Genomic DNA, 24328 nt, shown 5'->3' with positions numbered 1-24328 from the left:
TATAAGATATGTATACAGTTTGAAATAACTGTGTTCTCCTCTTTCCTCCCCCATTTAAATTAGCTTTCTCACTTAAATATCTAAGTTTCTGACTATACGCGTTTTTGCTTTTGCTGATTAACTTCCTCGTGAGTTTCCATGATTTTCAGAATGCAACACTGCTTCACCCTCTGCAAACCTAAAAAGCTCTTTCTATCTCTGAGGAGTGAATTTCGGTGATTTCTCTGAGTATTTTCTGAGCTCTCTACAACTCTATAAAGCTGTCTTACAGGTGACTCAAATAAACAGCAAACCTGCTCCTCCCACTGTGGAAAGGACATAGTTCAGTAAGGGACACCACCATTTATACAGATGCTCAAGCCAAAAATATGGCATCATCCTTGATTCCTTAACTCTCTTCTTTATCCCCACAGTCTATTTCTATCTCCTGTTGATTCTTTTTCCTCAGTGCCTCCCAAATCTGCAGACTTTGCTCCAGCCCTATTACCGTCTCCCTCCCTCTAGCCTTAATGCGGATGCTCATAACTGGATTACTGCTTTAGTTCATCTAGTTCATGAACTATTCATCTATTATTCCTATATCTATCCAGCAGATAGAGTCATCTTTAAAACATGTCTATTTGACCTTATTATAGCGTAGTTGACAATACTGAATGTCCCTCTGTTGCCAAAAGGGCAGAGAACAAATTCCTCGATGTGGTTTCCACACCCATCATGAGCTAGTCTCTCTGTTTCTTAAGTATCATCTCTCACCATTCTCCTCATGATCAAGCCATACCCAAATGTGCAGATTTCCTTGAGGCCACCATACTTTTAAACCTCTATTTATTTAGAGGTCTTTATTCAGGTGTTTCTTTGGCTCAGCGCATACCCCTCTTTCTCTCTTGGAAAAGTTCTTCTCTGACTCTGAGCAACGTTATTTCCCACACCCACCATGGTTTGTAACCACTTGCCCCAAGCCTGAGGAGCCATGTCTGTTTTCTTCATTCCAGCATCCCCAGCACTGAGTACGAAGTAGTCAGAACACAGATTTGTTAACTAAATGAGTAGTATGATTCTAACTGAAAACTCATTATTTAAAAGAACTGAGAGTGAACGTAATCATTAAAAAATGTAAGAAACTTTTTTCCCCAATAGGCACAAGTGGTCACATTTGATCCCTAGTGAATATCTGCAACATTCCAGAGTTTAAATCCCAAATGTTAAGTCTCTAGTCAGATTTGCACTTCATCAGACCTACAATCCAGACTGGGGTTTAGCTGCCCAAATTGATATCTGAGCTGACTCATTTTATTTTGACTGTTTGAAATTAGCTTCCACAGCTGTTGTAGTACTGCATTGTCAATCATTTGCCTTTTAGATCAGAATTTAACCAATTTGGAGGAAGAAAACAACAACCTTCAGAGGACTTATTTTTCAATGTTTTAGCAGAATATAACTACCATTCTCCCCATAGATATCCATTTAGAGCTCTCTCAGATTGTGTATATTCTTTACAAGAAAAAAAAATGTGAATGGGACTTGAGGCTATATCCTAAGTTTTTAACTTGTCCTCAGTAGATAAAACTTTAGTATATGGTCTTTGAAAATAAAAACTGAGCTTTCCCTAAAAAGTAGGATAAAGCATTTAAGTTTCCCTGCTTTTATTCCACAAATGTTCACCAGACGCTCTGGGCTTGTGATGAGTGCTCTGGTGGGATCATATTTTGATGTGTTTTATACTGTGCTTTGATCCTCTACCTCTTGTTACCTCATGACCCTTCTAAAAACAGCTGGACATCTATGTGTCAGGAAAGGTTTTTACAGAAGAACACAGGAGAAAAAAAAACACAGGTCTTTAAGCTTTAAATTTGAAATCATGAAAGACTTGAGACATAATATTTTTCAAACCATATAATCAGTTGGAACATTTTTTTCTATTCCTAGATTAGATAGTCTATGTCAAGAGAAAAGAAGAAGAGCAAAACAGAGAACAAGGGAGAGGAACAGAAGGGGAAGGATAAGAGAAGGGAGGGAGCAGGGAAGGGGAGAGGAGGTGGAAGGAAAGAGTAGGAGAGGGAGGAGCTAGAGGGAAGCAAAGAATGAAGTGCTGGGGGATCCCTCATTCAGGGCCCTGTTCTAGACCTCCCTGGACTCTATCTGGAGAGAAAGTTGGAACCTCCTGATAGGTTTGGGGACTAGTGAATGGGAGTTCATTCTACCTTTCCCTGGTAGGGTTGTGAAAAGCAAGAAGGCATCAGAGGTTTCCTGTGCTTGCTGTTGTATCAGCTAAGATCTAAAGAAGAAAACAGAAATAACTCTGCATAAAACTGAGGACATTTCATTGTGACAAGGAATGGCTACATTTGTGGCAGAGAAACTAAGAAGCCAAATAGGATGACAAATCTAGAGGTGTGAGCAGCCACAGGAAGCCACTACTCCCCCTACGCAGGAAGACCAATGAGAAGAGATGTTTTTAGACCCCAGGGGCCAAGGTCACCAAGAAAGTTGGAACCACAGGAGGCCTGATTGGACGGAGAAGATTATAAAGGAAATGTAGCTGATGGTGATGATGAAAAGAAAGGTGGAAGTAAGCTCTGGCCTCTTCCCCTTCTTAACCTCCAATTGCTCACAAATTCCTCACAAGGACATGACGAAGCCACTCTATGGCTGGGTGAAAGAAGGGTGAGGCTTGGGCCTGAAAGCAAATGCACCCAGAGGTAAGAGCAGGAAAATGTCTGCAGGGCATGTCTAGGACTACGGACTTAAAACAGCCTCAGATTCCCCCAGCATGACCCAGAGGGGTGCAGAGCAAGGCATACATATCAAAGGAGCCTGAAGACTTAAAGGAACTTTGGAACTGGGACAAGGAAGACACATCAGGGATCTAACTAAACAGGAAACCACAGACATCCCAGGGGATTCCAGCTTGGACAGAAGACAACATTGACAAGATCAGACTTGTCTCCATCATAATGAGTTGACTACATGTAGCTGCCCCCACCCCACTGGTACCATACATAGATGACACTACCAAGGAAAGGGAGAGGAAATCATCTAGCAGAATGGAGACCAAATCAAAATTCACTCTTAGATAAAGGAAAGAACCAAGACCAATAAACAGGTACAGTCTTACATCTAACAGAGCCCACTAAATGTCAGGAAAGAATGGACACAGCACAGATATCAGTAATGCAATGAGAAATGAAGAGAAATAGGTCATGTTAAAGGATGTGCTGGGGCTGTGGCCTCAGGTGATATTTGATGAGCTTGAGGGATAAATAGGGATTTAGCAAGCAGATGGGAGATCCTCACCTCTATTGTCTTCCTATATTCATTCCAATGCACTGATTCTCTTTTTAATATTTTATTTATTTATTCATGAGAGACAGAGAAAGGCAGAGACACAGGCAGAGAGAGAAGCAAGCTCCATGCAGGGAGCCCAGTGTGGGACTTGATCCCAGACCCCAGGACTATGCCCTGAGCCCAAGGCAGATGCCCAACCACTGAGCCACTCAGGCATCCCAATGCACTGATTTTCAAAAGAAGCCAATGCATTCCTTTTCTAACTACAGCCCATTAAAGTCTTTTTGAAACCTGGCAAATCTTTCCAGGTTTATCTTCCTTTTGATTAGTAAGTGGGGCAGTGCTGGAATGATAGGATGAGTGTGAACTCAGTTTCAACTCTCATGTATATCAGCCATTTGCAGGAAATGAGCTTCTTTTTTTTTTTTTTAATTTATTTTTTATTGGTGTTCAATTTACTAACATACAGAATAACCCCCAGTGTCCGTCACCCATTCACTCCCACCCCCCGCCCTCCTCCCCTTCTACCACCCCTAGTTCGTTTCCCAGAGTTAGCAGTCTTTACGTTCTGTCTCCCTTTCTGATATTTCCCACACATTTCTTCCCCCTTCCCTTATATTCCCTTTCACTATTATTTATATTCCCCAAATGAATGAGAACATATAATGTTTGTCCTTCTCCGACTGGCTTACTTCACTCAGCATAATACCCTCCAGTTCCATCCACGTTGAAGCAAATGGTGGGTATTTGTCATTTCTAATAGCTGAGTAATATTCCATTGTATACATAAACCACATCTTCTTTATCCATTCTTTTTTTTTTTTAAGATTTATTTATTTATTTTAGAGAGAGAGAGCATGGGGGAGGGGCAGAGGGAGGAGAGAGAGTCCCAGGCACACTATGTTCTGAGCACAGACCCTGACAAGCGACTCCATCTCAGGACCCAGAGATCACAAGCTGAGCCAAACCAAGAGTCCAACACTTAACTGACTGCGCCACCCAGGTACCCCAGAAATTAGTTCCTTAAAATGATGTGATGAACACTGGGTGTTTATATGTTGGCAAATTGAAATAAAAAAGAAAATATAAAATTTAAAATGAATAAATAAAATGTATCCTTTTGTAGATTTGATGAGGCCATTTTTAGACTTTAGTTTTGAACTAAAGAGTGAGATCTTAAGGCGCTCAGCTAGTCTTACTGAATGTTCAGTCCATAAGAAAAACATACATAAGCCAACTGGAATATATTATTTCCACATTACCAAACTTCTATAATGAAACAGATTTCAGATCTATCATGTAACATTCCAACCTGTCAGGACTTTGCTCAAAATACTGAGTTTACCATTTTATAAGCAGAGAAACAAGACCATTGATTTACAAATAACCTCAACTATCACTATTCCAGAAACAATATTCCTAATCTTACCTTTTATAATCTAATAATTTAGGAAATAAAAATAATTGATGTTCTCGTCATTGTTTACAAAATGAAAAATCATTATATTGCTGAAAACAATAAAAGTCCTTGAATTAATTTGAAAATTTTCTTTTTTTTTTTAATTTTTTTTGAAAATTTTCTTTACCTCATTAGAGATGTTTGTTCCAGAGAGATCTACCGATACCAAGGAAAAGATGTATACAATATGTTCAATTCCTAAGTCAGTCAAATATTCACAATTTCGTAAACTCAAGTAGTTTAAATTAGAGCAACTGAAAGAGAGTACGAAGAATTAATTTTAGCTTTTAATCACAGTGTCAGTAGTAATTTCAGACAGTAATCAAAACTGTCTGAGAGAAGTAAATGGTATTGAAGCAAGGACTTTCTTTTCCTCAAAATAAAAGTAAACTTAAAAGTGGAAAATAATTTGGTATTACAAAGTAGGATGAATTGGAGGTGGATTATGATATATTATTAAATATGTAACATATACTATATATATCTGTGGTTTCACTTCATATTGCAGCTTCTAATAAGAAAAAATACTTCATGCATACAAAAAACTATCATATAAGTAGGACGAATGACCACTAAAAGTGGAAGGTCAAATTTCCACTTATCCCTTACTTGTTTGCTACAGGAATTGGCTCTTACTATACACAAGATCTCTGACAAGTAAGGAGGATCAAGAACAAACCCACCAACTAGAACATCCATTGGGAGAGTAAAGGTTTACATAGATAGAGATAATGTCCTTGAAAGGTGCAGAGAAGTCACTCACGTCTAGATAGTGACAACTTCATTAATGACTCCCTCTCAAACATTGTCTAATGTGAAATTAATGAGAAACATCTCAGATATGATCAAAAGACTAGTCTACAACTCCAGTGTTTTTTATTTTATCTCACTGAGTATTAGACCTGTTTCTTGGTCTCCCAAGAGTTTCCAAAATGGCTCTGAAGGTTTATCTCTGATCTCTGCTTTAGCAGATACACAATTACTAATGATATGATGTAAAATTTTATTTTTTTATCATACCGCTCTGATAGTTTCACAATAGAGGCATCACTCAGGTGGATACAGTTACTTAAATTCAGCTCTCTTATCCTTGTGCTCACAGGACCATCAAGAAATTGCTTTAGTCCCACATCACCAATTCTGTAGGAAAGAGGAAAGCTTTACATGTGATTTTATATGTAAATCTATAGAGTACTACTTAAATAATAGCTACTACATTCAATATGTTCTAAAATAGCATGGTAATATCTTTATACTGGCATTGTGTTGATATTTTATTTTTTTTTTTTTTATTTATTTTTATTTATTTATTTATGATAGTTACAGAGAGAGAGAGAGGGGCAGAGACACAGGCAGAGGGAGAAGCAGGCTCCATGCACCGGGAGCCCGATGTGGGATTCGATCCCGGGTCTCCAGGATCGCGCCCTGGGCCAAAGGCAGGCGCCAAACCGCTGCGCCACCCCGGGATCCCTGTGTTGATATTTTAAAACCAAATTTGGTTATATAACTTTTAGTGTTATAGGAAAAGTACAAATGATAGTAATGGGAGAAATACTAATTAAAATGTTCTTCCTAAAAAAAGTAAAAATAAAAATAAAATAAAATAAAATAAAATGTTCTTCCTGTCTACTGCTCATTCAATTTGATGGCATAATTATTAGAATTATTAACAAGACAGATGGTTCTTAAGATCTCTTTCTCTTGGGTTAAAATGTGATCCAGTTAAGGAGTTCCTGATGCAGTCTCTCCTGCAAAAGCAAAACACCCAAACTTAGGAAAGAGAGAAAACCAAGACTAACAGGCAAACTACTGCCAGAATAATGAAGGAATTTTCACAAAATACAAGGTCAAGTTAGCTGGACTGGAAATCTAATGAGTGTGGATTTTTTTCTGCTGAAGTACAGAAACCTGGATGAAGACCTTGACCTCAGTCTTCCCATATTTTCTACCCCTAATTCAGAGATACCAGTGTGTCAGGGCCATCTCCATCCCCTGCCCCAACCATGCTTTATAGTTGCCTGGAGATCTGTTTGGCCCATCCATTCCTTGTCTTCCATTGGGAGTTTTATTTCTAATTCCATGTGGAGACCACCAGCTCTTTCTAAAAAGCATTTCAGTAAATAAAGCACAACAGGAGATTGCACATTGCATCCAAAGAGGGGTGGCTTTCACACAGCACAACCCCACAAGTAGGTGTACTGATGAGAAGAGCCTTGGGAGCAATATATGGTGACTGCTGACAGCTTTTATGCCCTGTATTTGGTCAAATTTACAAAGAACTGCGAAGTACGGACAGAAGGTGAATGGGCCTGTTTAAGCTGCATGGGCCATATTAAGTGGATACTTCCTGTGTCCATCAACTCACCTTTCATCTGTACTAGGACAGGGAGATGGTGGCAGCACGTGGGAAAGCAGTTAAGGGTCTGGTGGGTGGATGGGTGAGGGAATAGGAGGAGAAAAGGGAGAAAGAGGGTACAAACACAACTGATTGACTTATTTATTGGCAAATACAAGGGCTGGAGTAGTCATTGAGAGATCTTATTACTAACCAGAAAATAAATACAGCATAGGATTTGTAAGACTTGAGAAAGCATACCTTTGAAAATGATTTTTGAAAGAAAATACAAAAACATTAGAACATATTAAACAAACAGTAGGAATTAATAAGTGACCTGGCTATACCACAAATATTCTCAGATGCATTCTACGATGAAAAGGCAGTGACCTGAGATAAGACAGATGGCAAACATAGCAGTGTTTTTCTATATATCTTGATTTTTCAAGATATGTCTTCTAAGGCAAGAGAAACAAAAGCAAAAATAAACTATTGAGGGACTAGATCAAAATGAAACCTTTTTGCATGGCAAAAGAAGCCAACAAGATAAAACAGCAACTTACTGAATGGCAGAAGGTATTTGCAAGTTACATCTGATAAGGGATTAGTATCCAGAATATATAAAGATCTTATAAAAGTTGGCCCCTGGTGACAGGGTCTGGAGAAGGGGCAGTGGGCACCATGTCAAGCCACAAAGGTGGCAGGAAGGAGCCCCTGAAGCAGCCCAAGAAGCAGGCCACGGAGATGGACAAGGAAGATGAGGCATTCAAGCAGATACCGAAAGAGAAGCAGAAGAAATTGAGGAGCTAAAAGCAAAGGCCACAGGGAAGGGCCCCTCGCCACAGTTGGAATTAAGAAATCTGGCAAAAAGTAAGCTCTTCCTTGTACCTGAGGCAATGGTGATTCTTATCTCCATTCCTGTTTAAACATCTGTATTCTGTCCTCAAATCACTAAGTTGTACACCTGAAACTAATGTAACCTACAGCTAGAATAAAGTGTTGTCTTAGATCCTGTTGTACATTTAAGAATGAACTTTTGTAAAAAGATAAAAAAATCAATCGATCATAAAAAAAAAGCTTATACAAGTCAACACCAAAAAAAACCAAATAATCCAATTGAGATAGAGGACCTGAAGAGACATTTTTCCAAAGATTTACAGATGGCTAACAGACACACAAAAAGATGCTCAATGTCACTTATCACCAGGGAAATGCAAATCAAAACTACAATGAAATATCACCTCATACCTGTTAGTGTCTAGCAGCAAAAAGACAAGAAATAGTGAGTATTGGTGAGGATGTGGAGAAAAAGGAATACTTGTACACTATTGATGGGAATATAAATTGTGCAGCCACCTTGAAAAACAGTATGGAGACTCCTAAAAAAATGAAAAATAGGACTACCATATGATCCAGCAATTGCACTATTGGATATTTACCCACAGAAAATGAAAACATTAATTCAAAAAATATATATCAATCCCATGTTTACTGCAACATAATTTACAATGGCCAAGATATGGAAGCAATCTAAGTGTCCATCAATAGATGAACGGGTAAAGAAAATGTTGTATGTATATACATATATATTATGTATATATACACACATTATACAATATACGCAATGGAATATTATGCAGCCATAAAAAGAATGAGATCATGCCATTTGAGACAAAATGGGTGGACCTAGAGGGACCTAATTGAAATAAATCATACAAAAACAAAACCATATAATTCCATTCATAAATAAAATCTAAAAAAACATATGATTCCACTTATAAGTGAAATTTTAAGCAAAAGAGAAGAAAACCAAATGAATAAACAAACAAAAAGCTGAATCAGGGGATCCCTGGGTGGCCCAGCAGTTTAGCGCCTGCCTTTGGCCCAGGGCGCGATGCTGGAGTCCCAGGATTGAGTCCCACATCAGGCTCCCGGCATGGAGCCTGCTTCTCCCTCCTCCTGTGTCTCTGCCATTCTCTCTATGTCTGTCATAAATAAATAAATCTTAAAAAAAAAAAAAAAGTTGAATCAGACCTATAAATACAGAAGACAAATGGATGGTTGCCAAAGGTAGAGAGTTGGGAGGATGAGCTAAACGGATAAAGAGGAGATACAGGCTTCCAGTTATGGAATGAATAAGTCATGAGAATAAAAGGCACAGCATAAGGAATACAGTTAATGATATTGTAATAATGGTGTAAAGGGACAGATGGTAGCTATATACAGATAGTGAGCACAGCATAAAGTATAAATTTGTCAAATCACTAAGTTGTACACCTGAAACTAATGTAACACTGTGTGTCAACTATACTCAAATTAATAAAGAAAAAAAGAATAGATGGCAAAGAAACTAAAAATTCAATGATAAGTATAATAACCTAATTTAAGTCATCAGAACCAAAACTGACCCTTTTAGAAAACTGAATATGTAGAAGGCATATTTGAAAAGTTCCTTTGAAATGCAGAAGGGTAAAGAATTAAAAATAAATGAGATAAAAAATGAAGAACCAGGATTCAGTCTTTAAATAAAGAGGATTCTTGAGAGATATAACAATAAATAAAGCAATAATCAGAGACATATAAAAGCCTTTAAAATAGCAAAAGAGGGCAGCTCCGGTGGCTCAGTGGTTTAGCGCCGCCTTCAGCCCAGAGTGTGATCCTGGAGACGGGGGATCGAGTCCCACGTCGGGCTCCCTGCATGGAGCCTGCTTCTCCCTCTGCCTGTGTCTCTGCCTCTCTCTCTCACTCTGTATCTCTCATGAGTAAATAAAATAAAATCTTTAAAAAAATAAAAAATAAAAAAATAAAATAGCAAAACATACTCCATACATTAAAAAAGAAAAAGTAAATAAAAACAAAAGGTAAAAAGTACAAATAGTAGAGACATAGAACACAAAGAAGTCCTAATATATTAGTTTTATAATAATTTATAATAATATAAATAAGTTGAAAATATCTCCTATTAAAAGATGAGATTGTCAAATTGGTTTAACAAATAACTCTAAATTATAAGTAGTCTATGAGAAACACATTTAAAATAAAATGACAATACAACAAAATAAATTGCAGGGGTGCCTGAGTGGCTCAGTTGGTTAAGCATCATGACCCTGGGGTCCTGGGATCAAGACCCAAGTTGGACTCCCTGCCCAGTGGGTCTTATTTCTCCCTCTCCCTTGCTCCTGTCCCCTGTTCATGCTCTCTTAAATAAATAAATAAATAAATAAATAAATAAATAAATTATTTTTAAAATTTGCAAAGATGTATATATAATTTTATATTATAATCCAGGAGGCATCAAAAGTCAATAGAAAAGGATTATTCAGTTAATGTTCCCAGTTAATTGGTTAATGTAGTTAGTCCCAAATCTGGCTGTGCATCAAAAGCATCTGTGTTGTTTAAAAAAAAAAAATACAGGGGATCCCTGGGTGGTTCAGCAGTTTGGCGCCTACCTTTGGCCCAGGGCGTGATCCTGGAGTTCCAGGATGGAGTCCCGCGTTGGGCTCCCGGCATGGAGCCTGCTTCTCCCTCTACCTGTGTCTCTGCCTCTCTCTCTCTCTCTCTCTCTCTCTCTCTCTGTCTATCATAAATAAATAAATAAATAAATAAATAAATAAATAAATAAATAAATAAATCTTTTTTTTAAAAAAAGGACTATCCTTTAAAAAAAAATACAGAATCTGGGATTCCATTCCTAAATATTCAAATTCAGTAGCTCTAGGGTAGGGTTTAGGTGTTTGTAGTTTTATTCAGCTCCTCCAGTGATTCTGATACCCTGGAATTTTTACTTTTAAAACATGTATATGTTTTTAATTTACCTTTTCATTACTGGTTTTTAATTTAATAGCATTGTAGTAAGAGAAATAGAGTTTGTTGATACCTATAATTTAAAAGTTGTTGAAACTTGTTTTAAAACTTCATGCATAGTCCATTTTAAAAAGGACTGATGTGTGTTGAGAGAAATGTATATTCTCTGACTCTCAAAGTTACTGTTTAAGCTTATCTCTTATAGATGAGTTTTTTAAAATCTAATCTGAAACTTTTATACTAAACTTTCTCTGTCTTTTTATCCTACGATATACTCTTTCATATTTTATTTTTTATCTTTTTTTTTTTTTTTTTTTACTCTGCTATCATGAAAGGAATTATCTTCCATCTCTGTACTTTTCTCCTCAGTGAGTTCTAATCTGCTATCTGGAAATCCATTGAGTTTATTTCAATAACTCTTATATTTTGTATTTTTTAAAGTTGTTTTTTTCTAAAAAAAATATTTTATCATATTTTGTTGCCTGCTAATGTTTCTGATTTCATTAATTTCTTCAGATATTTCATACACATTTGCTTAATATCCTATGCCTGATAACTCCAATATCTGAATTATTTGAAAGTCAAATTTATTTTGCTGTTTCTGGTGACTCTTTTTCATGGTGTCTCATGTCTTCATACATAACAATTTTTAATTGTGAGCAGCTATATTTTATTCTTAATCTGAGGAATCCTAGAGGCCTAAATAGAAAATGCTCTCCTCCGGGGAAGCATTGAATTAACTTCTTGCAGGAGCCTAGGCAATGGTGACATAAACATCTATGCTCAGAGCAGCAATACCTTTTATGTTTGTTTGCTATTCATTATTCATCTCAGAGTATGTTTGTTGAGAGGCTGGTGCAGAATCAGGATATTAGATATTAGAGCTTTCTCTTACTCTTTGTGGGTTCAGCAATGTATTTAAAGTATGTTTCATCAAGGATATAAATTGTGGCAAAGAGTCGTTTGAAATGTTTTGTCAACTATGGAAGTAGAAAACCTCCATTTATTTTTTTTTAAGATTTTATTTATTTATTCATGAGAGACACAGAGAGCGAGAGAGGCAGAGACACAGGCAGAGGGAGAAGCAGGCTCCATGCAGGGAGCCCGATGTGGGACTCGATCCTGGGTCTCCAGGACCATGCTCTGGGCCGAAAGCAGGCACCAAACCACTGAGCCACCCAGGGATCCCCACCTCCATTTATTTTTAAAGTAGTTAATCTGTAGAAACTTGAGTGAAATATGAGGCTGAAATTCAACTTTTATTTTATTAAGAATTTGTCATCTGTTCATCTGTTAGGGAATCCACACGAGGAAAAATCTAACCAGTACTCAAGAGGAAACCCTTCAGTAAGATTGATTCCTCCTAAGCAGCTAACAAAGCCCATTTGGGAAAAGGCCTGTTAACTGAACTAGCCATGAGAACCCTCACTAGGAAAAGTAGCCCTTAAGTGTTCCTGGGAATTCATTTAATCTTTTAAGGGCCCATGATTCCACATGGGTGCCCCTTCTTGGTGTTGCCACAGATTTTCATGTTTACTGACCAGTGAGCATCTTGAGGAGAGGGTCTTGCACATTCTAGATAATTAATATTTCTTGAATATATAACTGAGTGACTCATTACCTTATACAATTTGCCAAATTCAACACAGTTAGTTGCTTCAAAGGTGAAAGCGACATAAGGCTACCATCTGTTATTCTCTTGCAGTCTACCATGTAAATGTGATTGATGTTTGGATAATTCTTGTGTATATATTTGAAGCATGCATCAGTAATCCTTTTATTTCCTGTTTTAAAACAAACAAACAGAAGACAAGTATTGTATTTGTAATTCCCCAAGAATAAAATTAAACATTAATGCTGAACCCCATTTTTAATATCACAGACCTTCAAATCGGATCTTTCTGAGGTTACAAGTCGAAAGAGCTTTAAAAGCACAATCAGAGATATGTGGCGCACCAATGAAAACTATTGATGTAATACGAGTGCACTTTTCAGCTAACGCCTTTAGAAGAAAAAAGATGATTAAATTTACCACTGTGTATAGAACAAGCTTAGCAAAGTAATGAGGTTATTTATTTTTCTCAATATTTTCAGAAGCAGACATATTAACTATTAAATTTTCCTAATTTCAAAGACAATGGAACTTTTATTTAATATATTTGAGTATAGTTACATTTGAGTAATGGAGAGGAATCAGAATTAAATCATGTTATGAAGTTGAGGGACAACATGAGAAAATGGAATGCTGAAAAATATTACTACATTTAGAAGTTTGACGTGTAAAACTCAAAGTTTATGCTTAGGCTACAGTATCTCTGAAACAAAAATATCCTAATTGTGAAACAAAGGTTCTTGTAGGGTGTGTAAGGATTCAAATGTTCAAATGTTTGTGTGTGTGTGTGTGGGTGTGTAAATTTTTAATGATTTTCTTACTATAAAAACAACTAAATTGAAAATCCCATTCATACTTTTCAGTAATTCACGCCACTAAAAAATGTGCCCATCTATTAGGACTGAGAATAAAATGTACTTTGCAACTACCTACTTTTACACAGTTGTCCGTCAGAGTTGGCATGTCATTGATGGTCAGATGCATAATTCCAGTGCAGCTGTTTGCAATGTTCCTGAAGCCTTGGACTGAAATCTGAATTGTACAGAGTAGATGAAAATGATGGGAGAACCCATTAGCATGACACCTAATAAAACCCTAAAGAAGTTATAAATAACCAAAGGTATGTCATGATTTTGCTACTATATTTTAAAACTGAAACCATTAAATATGGCAGACGTAAGAGGGAAAGAATCTAGTCTTTTCTTCTTTAATACTTAATTTCTTATATGTATGTTTTGTGAAATGATTACCACAATAAGTCTAGCTAACTTATTGTTTAATTTCTTATTGAGGCAAAATTCACATAACACAAATTAATCACTTAAATGGGCCACTAACCATTCATAGTTTGATGCAACCACAACCTCTATCTAGTCCCAAAACATTTTTATCACTCCTAAAAGACACCTAATCTATTAGGTAGTTTCTTCTTACACACGCCTTCTCCCAGCCCCAAGAAATCACTATCTCTGTGGATTTACCTATTCTAAATATTTCAAGTAAGTGGAATCATACAATATATAGCCTTTTGCGTCTCCTTTCTTCCACTTAGCATCATGCTGTAGCATCATGTATCAGTACCTTATTCATTTTTATGGCTGAGTAATATTCTTTTTTTTAAGAGTTTATTTCTTCTTTTGAGAAAGAGCATAAATGGAGGGAAGGGAATGGGACAGAGGGAGAGAGAGAAGCAGACTCCCCTCTGAGCAGGTAGCCTGACACAGGGCTCGATCCTAGAACCCTAAGATCATGTCTTTAGCCAAAGGCAGACATTTGACCGACTGAGCCACCCAGGCACCCCTATGGTTGAATAATATTGAATGAATATACCACATTTTGTTCAACTGTTCATCTGTTGATGAATAATATTTGGGTTGTTTCCATCTTTTGGATATTTTGAATAGTGCTACTATGAATATGCATGTACATCTATTTGTTTGAGTACCAGTATTTCAATTCTTTTGAGTGTATGCATAGGAGCAGAATTGCTGGACTATATGGTAATTCTATGTTTAATTTTTTAAGGAACCACCCAAATGTTTTCTACAGTGGTTACACTATTTCACTTTCCACAGGCAATCTAGAGTGTTCCCACTTCACATCTTTGCCAACATTATTTTTCATTTTCCTTTATTTTTTTAAAAGATTTTATTATTTATTCATGAGAGACACAGAGAGAGAGGCAGAGATATAGGCAGAGGGAGAAGCAGGCTCCCTGCAAGAAGCCCTGTGTGGGACTTGATCCCAGGACCCCAGAATCACGCCCTGAGCCAAAGGCAGACACTCAACCACTGAGCCACCCAGGTGTCCCCCATATTTTCCTTTTTAAAAAATTTCCTAGTGGTTTTGAAATGGTACCTCATTGCGATTTTGATTTGCATCTCCTTAATGACTAATGATATTGAGCATCTTTTCATGTGTTTATCAGTCACCTGCATATCTTCTTTGGGCGAATGTCTATTCAAGCCCTTTGATTATTTTTTAATTGGGTTGTCTTTCTGTTTTTGATTTGTAAGAGTTCCTTATATATCCTAGACACTAGACCTTTAGATAGGTGATCTGCAAATATTTCCTCCCATTCTTTGGGTTGTCTTTCCCTTTTTAAATAATGTCCTTCGATGCACAAATTTTTAATTTTGATGAAGCCCAATTTACCTGGTTTTTTTCTCTTTCTGTTTATGCTTTTGGAGTTATATCTAAGAATCCATTGCCCAATCCAAAGTCACAAAGATTTACCATCAGTGTTTTCTTCTAAGGTTTATTATTTTAGCTCTTATATTTAGGTCATTGGTCCATTTTTTAAAATATTTTATTTATTTATTCATGAGAGACACAGAGAGATAGAGAGGCAGAGACACAGGCAGAGGGAGAAGCAGGGTCCATGCAGGGAGTCCGACGTGGGACTTGATCCTGGGACCCCAGAATCACGCCCTGAGCCAAAGGCAGACATGCCACTGCTGAGCCACCCAGGTGTCCCAGTCATTGGTCCATTTTGAGTTAATTTTTGTATTTGGTATGAGGTAGGAATCCAGCTGCATTTTTTTGTGTGCAGATATCCAGTTGCCCCAGCACCAACTGTTCAAGAGAGTATTCTTTCCCCCATTTAATGGTCTTGGCACCCTTGTTGAAAATCAATTGGCCATAAAAGTGTAGGTTTATTTCTGGTCTTTCATTCTATTTCATTGTGGTTTTTTTTTTTATTTCATTGGTTTTTATGTCTATCTTAATGCCAATACCACACTGTTTTGATTACTGCAGGTTTGTAGTATTGATTTTTCTTTCAGCCATTATTATCCACATTAGTGGAAGCAGCGGCAGTGGAGTATATTCAAAATACTGAATGATCGAAGGATCAGATGCATTTGATTATGAATTTTCTTAAAATAATTTATTTAGGTTTCATTTCCTATAACAAATAGGATGAATGGGAAATCAGATGGCATTTAGACTCACTCACTGTAAGAGTGGTGATAATTAGACCGAGAGTCCACCCAGGAAGAGACAGCAGAGGGAACACCCCTGCAAAGTCATCGTCACAACAGTATGACAGAGAACAAGCAAGAGCAGCTATAAGGGACCTCTTAGGAGACCTCTGAAGACTTCATGTATACCATCTGTCACTCAAGGTGACTTCCAAGGTTCTGTCATTAAAGCCTCCACCTATTTAAAAAGGACTAGCCAAAAGTTAGGGAACTGAGTGCCACATCCTCAGGACAACCAGAGCTCAGCTCAAATGCCGCCTTCTCCTTAAGTGTCCCTGAGCCTCAGATTAGGCCAGGGTCTTTTTAGACACTTAAAGCACTGTTTAAGTATCATAACTATAGTTAAATTTATATTATATTTAATTGTTGAACTAACTCCCTTGTACCCCAGCTCCCAGCAGGGTACCTAGAGTGTCAACTGAGTAGATAATCAAGTAATATTACTACGTGAGTAAATGGAAGCATGTGTGAATGAATTAGGAGAACCATGCGTATAGCTAGGTTCTGTTGCCCAGCACACATGACAGTGTGAGTACTTGGTCAAAGGCCAGGGGAAGCCCTTGAGAGCAGGGTCTGAGCATGCAACCTTGAGGGGCTGCCTCAGGTAGAAATATATTTAGTCTATGTTCTGAATGCTTGTGTCCCTGCAAAATTCATATATTGAAATCCTAAACCCTCATGGAGGTGATGTCATCAGGATATAGATCCTTTCAGAGGTAATTTTGGACTCTGCTCTCATGATTGCATTTAGCACTCTTATAAAGGAGGCCCCAGAGAGATCCCTTACCCCTTCCACCATGTAAGGTTACAGCGAGAAGGCACTGTCTGTGAACCAGGAAGCAGACTCTAAATAGACATTGAATCTGTCAGTGCTGATCTTGAACTTCCCGGCCTTCAGAACTGTGAGAAATAAATGCCTGCTGTTTATAGCCTGTCTAGTCTCTGGCATTTTGCTATAGCAGCCTGAATGGACTGAGATACTAGAACAGTTTTTTTCTAAAGAGTTTTTGGGAAATATGTTTCTAATATCTGAACAATGTCTATTTTGGCCCAGGAATTTGAGAAAATTATCCTAAAGAAATAGAGCTGCACACAGAAATTTATATATAAGAATTCTCTTTCTTAGCCCTTTGTTCTACTTAGACCTTCAACAGATTGGCTGAGGCCCAACCAAACTGGGGAAGGTAATCTGCTCTACTCAGTTTACCAATGTAAAAGTTGACTTTATCCAGAACACCCTCACAGGGACGCCTGGGTGGCTCAGTGGTTGAGCATCTGCTTTTGGCTCAGTTTGTGATCCTGAGGTCCTGGAATCAAGTCCTGCATCAGGCCCCCTTCAGGGAGCCTGCTTCTTCCTCTGCCTGTGCCTCTGCCTCTCTCCGTGCCTCTCATGAATGAATGAATGAATGAATGAATGAATAAATAAATAAATAATCTTAAAAAAATTCCCTTCACAGACAAACCTACAATAATGTTTAATAGAATAGTTGGATACCCCATGGGCCATTCAAGCTGGCACATAAAATTAACCATCACAGCTACTTTGGGGGCTTTGAACATTTGAGATTCATAGCTGATGTTGTTTGCTCTTGCCTGCTTGGTTTTGGCTGATCATATGAACTTGCCTGGCCACATTTTTATCCATATCATCATCTTTGAGATTATCCACTCTATCTGGCACCACTAAGTATTTGAACCAGGCAAAATTTAAAAGGAAAGCTTAAAGATCTTATTGTCACCTCATATTGTGAATTTAAAACAGAAACCTTCAAGCCTTTAAAGTTTCAATTCCAAATACTTAATTAAGGAATTTCAGTTTCTCAAAGTTGAATAACTACATTAGTAGGGGAAGCATTCTATTTTTAAATGCATGTGTCTGAGTATTATTTAACCTGTGTAGCTTTGCGAGAAATCATTTTTCAGAGAGGGAATGTGATTATCCAGTGTTATGGAAGTCTCCACTCAGAAGTGACTGCTCACACTTGATGACCTACTACAAAATGGCAGGAGGTAGGAACAGCCAGAGAAAGGCAGGCTATTCCAAGGAGCTTGGACTTCTCCTATATGCTGAGATAGGCTCCAGGAGATAAGGAAACAGATGCTCTGGTTCCTTGATCGTTTTTCCCCAGATTAAAAATTGACAGAGCAAGAACACAGATGTTCAGACTCTTAATCCAGTGTTCCTTCTGATTAATATTCTTCAGCAACAACATCTGTTTCAACTGTCCCATCCCAGCTGCCATAGGTTTTTAAACCTAGATGCCCCAGCCAGAAAGACATCTGATTTCTCCAGTACTCAGTAGACCTCTCTGCTTTTTTCTGACCTTGTACCTCCCTCTGCCTCTTTCTCTTTTCCTCTACCCAAGCCTTGACTATTTCTCAAGTTCCAATGCATGACTCCAGCTACTTTCCTTCTCTTTCTCTTACAAGCCTAAAGCTCTATTTTAGCCATAACCCTTTCCTATAATCTGCATGTCTTGATTACCCCCCCCAAATAAATGAACTTACACTCTTTTTAAAATTTCTTACTGTGTTGGACAACTGTTTGGGGCCGAATGAATTAAATTTGGGAGTAAGACAAATAAAGTCTGGGAAAGAATACAGAATCTGACTACAAACAAAAATTGAAAACAATTCCAAGTCAAAGGTAAAGGACAAGTGAAAGCAAAGCAGTGGGAGCGCTAGACTTGGATAAAGTGGCAAAATCACCCTTGGGATAAATAAGAATTATATAGTGGGTAAGGAGGGAGGGAAAGCTAACGGAAGACCCATAAGGCAAGAATGAGGTATTTTCTACAAGTATTCCCAGAGAAAATTCCAGGGGAGGTGAATGAACATTAAAAATCTGGAGATCAGGGGATCCCTGGGTGGCTCAATGGTTTAGCGCCTGCCTTCAGCCTGGGGCGTGATCCTGGAGTTCCGGGACCGAGTCCCATGTAGGGCTCCCTGTGCAGAGCCTGCTTCTCCCTCTGCCTGTGTCTCTGCCTCTTTCTCTCTGTCTGTCTCATGAATAAATAAATAAAATCTTAAAAAAAAAAAAAATCTGGAGATCAGAGAGTTTGGAGTCAGCAGAGATGGGTTTGAGCCTGGCTCTGCTTCTTTCTCACAAAAGGCAACTCAACCTCTCTTGACACTTAGTTTTGTCATCTGTAAAATGGGTATAATAATACCCCAATTTTTTTTAGGAACTACTTAAGAAAACAAAATGGGATAATGTATATGTAAAAGTGGTTAGTTAGCACAGTGTCTGGCATGTAATACTGGACACATGCTTTCTTATTACTATTCTCCTGAGTGCATTGTGCTCCCACAGAGAAGTGAAGATTCAAGAACTAGAGGTAGAGGACCTTGAGAGATCATTCTAGTGCATCCCTCGCATCACACACATAAAGAAATGAAATGGTATTCAGAGAAGTCGTGAGATTTGTCCCCAGGGCTGGACCATGTCAGGAAGAGTGAGTGCTCCACAAGTACTGAATGAATGAACAAATGATACTGAGTCACACCATCTAGAGGCCACCAATCCCCACAGGACACACAATTCGAGGGATGGGAATAGTTGTTTTTTACAATACTTCTAAATTCTTCCCCTTTATCTCAAATCCTGGGCCATTACCCTACCACTAGTGTTTCAAATAATGGCTTCCCCTGGGGGAAAGAAAAAGAAAGAAAGAAACTTTTCTTTCTTGCTGTCTTGGAAACATATTCATGACAAGATTTTCTGAACAAGGGAAAAAATTATAGCAGTAATCAGCCACAGCTGAGTGATTCCTTGCAATGCAGCCAGACACTTGGTGCTATCAACCAATAAGACTGTATCCAGAGAAGAGGTGGGGGAAACCTCTAAGAAGAACTTTTTAGTTTTGTCTTGGCACGAAATGCTTGGTTCTCTACATGGTTTATTTTAGAATATCCAAAAAGATGCTTGGCTAATATTTTATGACTCAAATATTCTTGCCAGAATCTTTTAGGCCAACCATTAGTTGTCCTTTCTCTTCACTGAAATAATGGTCATATAAGCCTGAAATTAAAAATTCCTCTCCTAGGGAAAAAGTAAAATACTTCACCATGTTAAGAAGCAAGCCCTGCCACAGCTGATACCTGTGCGTTTTCTGTTTAGTATTCTTACAAAACTTGGGATCTAATTTCTCTTTGTTTAGTTGTTAAATGGCTTTAGTCTGGACACCAACTGGAGCCCTTTCACTCTGCTCTCTGCTGGTTGAACTCCCATTGGTTGGGAAGTTGGCCGCACCAATGCTGTTCCAATCTCAAGTCCCAGCAGACAGCTACTGCTGCTGATTGGGGATAGAGAAGTTTTGGTGATCCTAGGAAATTCTCTCCAGCTGCCTCTGGGTGGGTCTCAACCCATGAGCAGGACAGGACAGAGCTGTCTGTGAAGGAAATGAGTTGTCAGTGAGCAATACAAAATGAAAACCAAAGTGTGAGCACCAAGGACTAGCTCAGATCCCTCTTTGCTCCTCCAGGATAGTAAAAAAAAAAAAAAAAAAAAAAAGAAGAAGAAGAAGAAGAAAGAAAAGAAAGAAAGGAAGGAAGGAAGGAAGGGAGGGAGGGAGGGAGGAAGGAAGGAAGGAAGGAAGGAACGAACGAACTTAGCTCAAGGAGAATTAGCATAGTACTAAGTTCACACTTCCCACTTCTTTACAACATTGTCTCTGGACCAGTTAACTCAGCAACACAGAAAAGAGATATATGTAGGGCCAGACCTTCTGTGACAGCTAGAAATATCTATCTTAGGTAGACATTGCCCAAGTTGTGTTCCTGTACCATTTCCAGCTGTTTCTCTCATTTGAACAACACTGTAACCAATGACTAATGGATAATGTAATGACTTTAGTCATATCCATATATCCTTCATGACCTCCAGGTAACCTCAAAGAAGACTGGCTTAGCAAGTGGAATGAGTGGTTGGAGAGAAAGACAAAGATTTTTCCCAAAACATGGAACATTTTGTTTTATTGCATTCAAATGTGCCACAAGCTTCTAAAATAGCAATACTTCCCAGGACCTGTGCTAAAAAGCCTTGACAGGATTTCAAATACTGTGTCCCCTGTGGTGACAGGAAGAGAGGCCTACTTATTATCCCTCTGATGACCCCATACTTTCCAGTCTAGATGTTCTTCATGGCTACCCCCTCCTCTGCGTTTGCTAACGCACTTCTCCTAGGTACCCTCCCTGGATCGCTTCAGGTAGGAGTGTTTCTTCTCTTAGGCCCCAGAACACCAAACACCATAGGCCTCAGTTTGAATTTGCATCATCTGCCTTGTATGATAACTACTTATGCACATGTCTAATATTCTTGCCAAGGAACACAGACAGCATCTTATCCATCATGTCCTTTACGGTACAACACAGGGGCTTGGAGCACCGGATGATATAACAACTGTTTGTTAGTAGACTAAGTAGTTGTTGAATAAATTTTTTGTAGAATGTAAATTAAAATTACTAGTTCCAAAGGCGGAGGAAGGAGGTAATCAGTATGGTCATTTGTTAAAGATTACTGTATTTATCTAAAAACATCGGATAGCCAATCATAAAAAAGAAAGTTTCATCTTCCAATGTGAGTGAGAAATTAGAATACAAGATTAGTGAAGCCTACAGATGCCAGGAAGGCAAGCATGCATGGCAACTCTGTGCGCTCACTACACAATGACTCAGGGCTGTGATCTGTAGAGGCAGCCTTGGTCCTTCTTAAACTTTATTATTCTTGTTTAGAGTACACTATCCTGTTCTTTTCCTCATCCAATGGCCAAATTACTCACAGCTTCTCCTGTACTATAATGGACGTTTATCTCCTTTTTGACTAAGAGAATCACAACCATAATTCTTTCTTATTCCAACACAATGATCCATGAAGCTACTCGGTTTGTCTAGATTAACTGAGCTAGAGGGTGGCTTGCAGCTGGAGCTCTAACCACAGGCTTCACCTAGGTCCAAAGACTTAAGGAGAGTTTTGTGAAGAGTTTATGAAATTTTGTCTGTAAGTCACATCCTAAGATAGGGAACAGAGTAGAAACTGAAAGAAGTATGGTTTTTCAGAAAGCACTAAAATTTTTGTCAAACCTTTTTTCAGGAGTATGAAACATGATCTTCATCCTCTGAGACTCATTTTGCCATCTGATTTTTCAAGATCTAAAAATCATTGCCAGATGTTTCATTTTTTTACTGCTTAATGTAATAAACATCCTAATACAGTTTGCCTACAAAGAGATTGTCTTAAGCAATGGATGCTAATAGTAGGTGTTTGTTGTATTTCTCTATTTTTATTTTCAATATGGCTAGCATGAAGTTACACTCAAACTAATATCATAACAACCATTTAAATTTATATGAGTCCTATCTTACAAGAAATATAAAACAATTTTCATGAATTTTATTTTTTCCCCCAACACAGTTTGTGATTCAGAAAAGATATAAAGCATTCCTTTAACAGGGAAACTGAGGCACAAGAACTGATGCAGAAATTGTACGGTGGCTATTCTGATTCATGATTGTTTTTCCACTAGAACTCCTTCTTATTAATGACACTTAAGACCACTTACTGTTTTTTTCAAATAGGAAATGCAACTTTTTTTTTTTTTTTACCATATGCAGTATATAGCACTTTACAATTTTACAAATTACAGTCTGCTGGTATAGAGCCTATTCTTCAGAATTAGTGAGATCAAGGTTCTAATCTCGGCCAGACATTTTTTGTGTGACCTTAGGCGAGTTACTTACTCTGTCTTCATTTTAAGTGGTGTGTGGGGCCAGTTAATACCAGCTTGCAAGCACAAACTGTTGAATTTTTAGGCTCTGCAAGCCTGTTGTTAAATTAGATTAGACGCTCCTATGTGGCTCAGTCGATTAAACATCTGACTCTTGGTTACAGCTCAGGTCATGATCTCAGAGTTGTGAGATGGAGCCCTGAGAGTTCAAACCCTGGGAGATGGAGCCCCTCACTCAGTGGGAGGCTGCTTCTCTCCCTCTCTCTCTGCCCCTCCCCCTGCTCATGCTCTCTTTCTCTCTCTCAAATAAATAAATCCCCCCCAAAAAATACAGCCAGATTAAAAAATAAATCATATAAACTTTAAGTAAATTATATCAACAAAGCTAGTGAATACTCAAACTTGTCACTTCCTAATTATCTTATTATGTGTTACTATTACCTATGCTCTTGAGGATATTGTTTATTGTATCTGTATAATGAAAATATTACCTCATGGTATACCATGGTACCTCTCTTCCCAACTCTCTGTTCAATGACTTCTCATTGGAAACTTGAAATAGTTAATGGTGAGAGTATTTACACCATGGAAATGATCAATCATTGAAAATCAGGGCTTTTCCTGCTCTCTGCCAGTTGTTAAATATTTGCCAGCACACCATTTTTCAGTTTCCACATGTCTAAAATGAGAGTTATGATACCCACCTCATATAGTTATTTATAAAGATTAAATGAGATAATAAAATAATAAGGAAAAACCTCAACACCTAGCACCCAGTCAGTACCCAAAAAATGACAGAAATTATTACCATCCATTAAAATACATAATAAAGGAAAATGGAATCAAACAAATATAAATGAATTATAATTTTGAATTTAACTGTCGCCAATAAATTTTGGTACATAATCTGCTTATTTGCAACTGGTGTAGCTGGTCGCACAACTATTACTGTTCCAACTACCTATTGGATAACCTAGCAAAACTGTGCCTCCACTCTCAGTTCTGTGCCAAGGACCAGACATCCACACAGAAAGAAGCACAAGATCCTAAAGCCTAAAAGGACCTCAGAGATCATCTAGCCCAAACGAGCCATTGTGTAGATAAGGGAACTGAGGCAGAAGACCACGTGACTGTCCAGAGTTGCACAAGCGGTGAGGGGGATAGCAAGGACTAGATCCCAGTGCTCCCCACTCCAGGCTGGGGCTCCTTTGCCCATCCCACTGCCTTCTGCTGTGTGAGAGAGAGAAAGAAAGAGAAATTGCTTTCTCCCCTTGCTTCGCTTATGCAATCTCCGTTCCATTCGGCTAGTACATTCATTCCTGGACGTGGCTCTGTGACTTTCTCCCACCTCTACCGCAATCCCCGGAGGTGAACGAGTAAGGCCTTCCATGATCTTTGCCTCTCTGGAAGGGGAGGTTAGAAGCCCAGGGAGAACTGAAATGACCTTGGAATCTTCTTGTTCGCAGTTTGCACAACCTACCTTTAAGATTCACGGGTCCCAGAGAGACTTAGCAGTACAAGCACTACTGATTAATTATTATCGCACTGAGTCATTTGGACATTTCTGGGATGCTGTCCCTTTTCATTTTTCTTGACTTGTGTCTAGTGACTGAAAAATAACTTATG

The 24328-nt window shown here is 38.2% G+C and overlaps 1 protein-coding gene across 14 annotated transcripts in view; it reads right to left on the bottom strand.

The window, feature by feature from the left end:
• FBXL13 (F-box and leucine rich repeat protein 13) overlaps positions 1-24328 on the bottom strand; it is a 204693-nt gene that overhangs the window by 56201 nt on the left and 124164 nt on the right. For 11 of the 14 annotated variants that reach the window (XM_049096636.1, XM_049096633.1, XM_049096637.1 and 8 more), the window contains 6 exons: positions 13429-13527; positions 12768-12885; positions 12505-12667; positions 10529-10648; positions 5765-5884; positions 4872-4998 (listed from right to left, as the gene is read on the bottom strand). In XM_049096636.1, the coding sequence (XP_048952593.1) occupies positions 4872-4998; positions 5765-5884; positions 10529-10648; positions 12505-12667; positions 12768-12885; positions 13429-13527 (747 nt within the window). The remainder of the gene's footprint in view (positions 1-4871; positions 4999-5764; positions 5885-10528; positions 10649-12504; positions 12668-12767; positions 12886-13428; positions 13528-24328) is intronic. The other 3 variants (XM_025449533.3, XM_025449536.3, XM_025449540.3) reach the window with 1 other exon arrangement.

This window comes from Canis lupus, chromosome 18 (assembly GCF_003254725.2).
Source record: "Canis lupus dingo isolate Sandy chromosome 18, ASM325472v2, whole genome shotgun sequence".
In the NCBI taxonomy this organism is placed as follows: Eukaryota; Metazoa; Chordata; class Mammalia; order Carnivora; family Canidae; genus Canis; species Canis lupus.
This window is presented reverse-complemented; position numbering and strand designations above follow the sequence as displayed.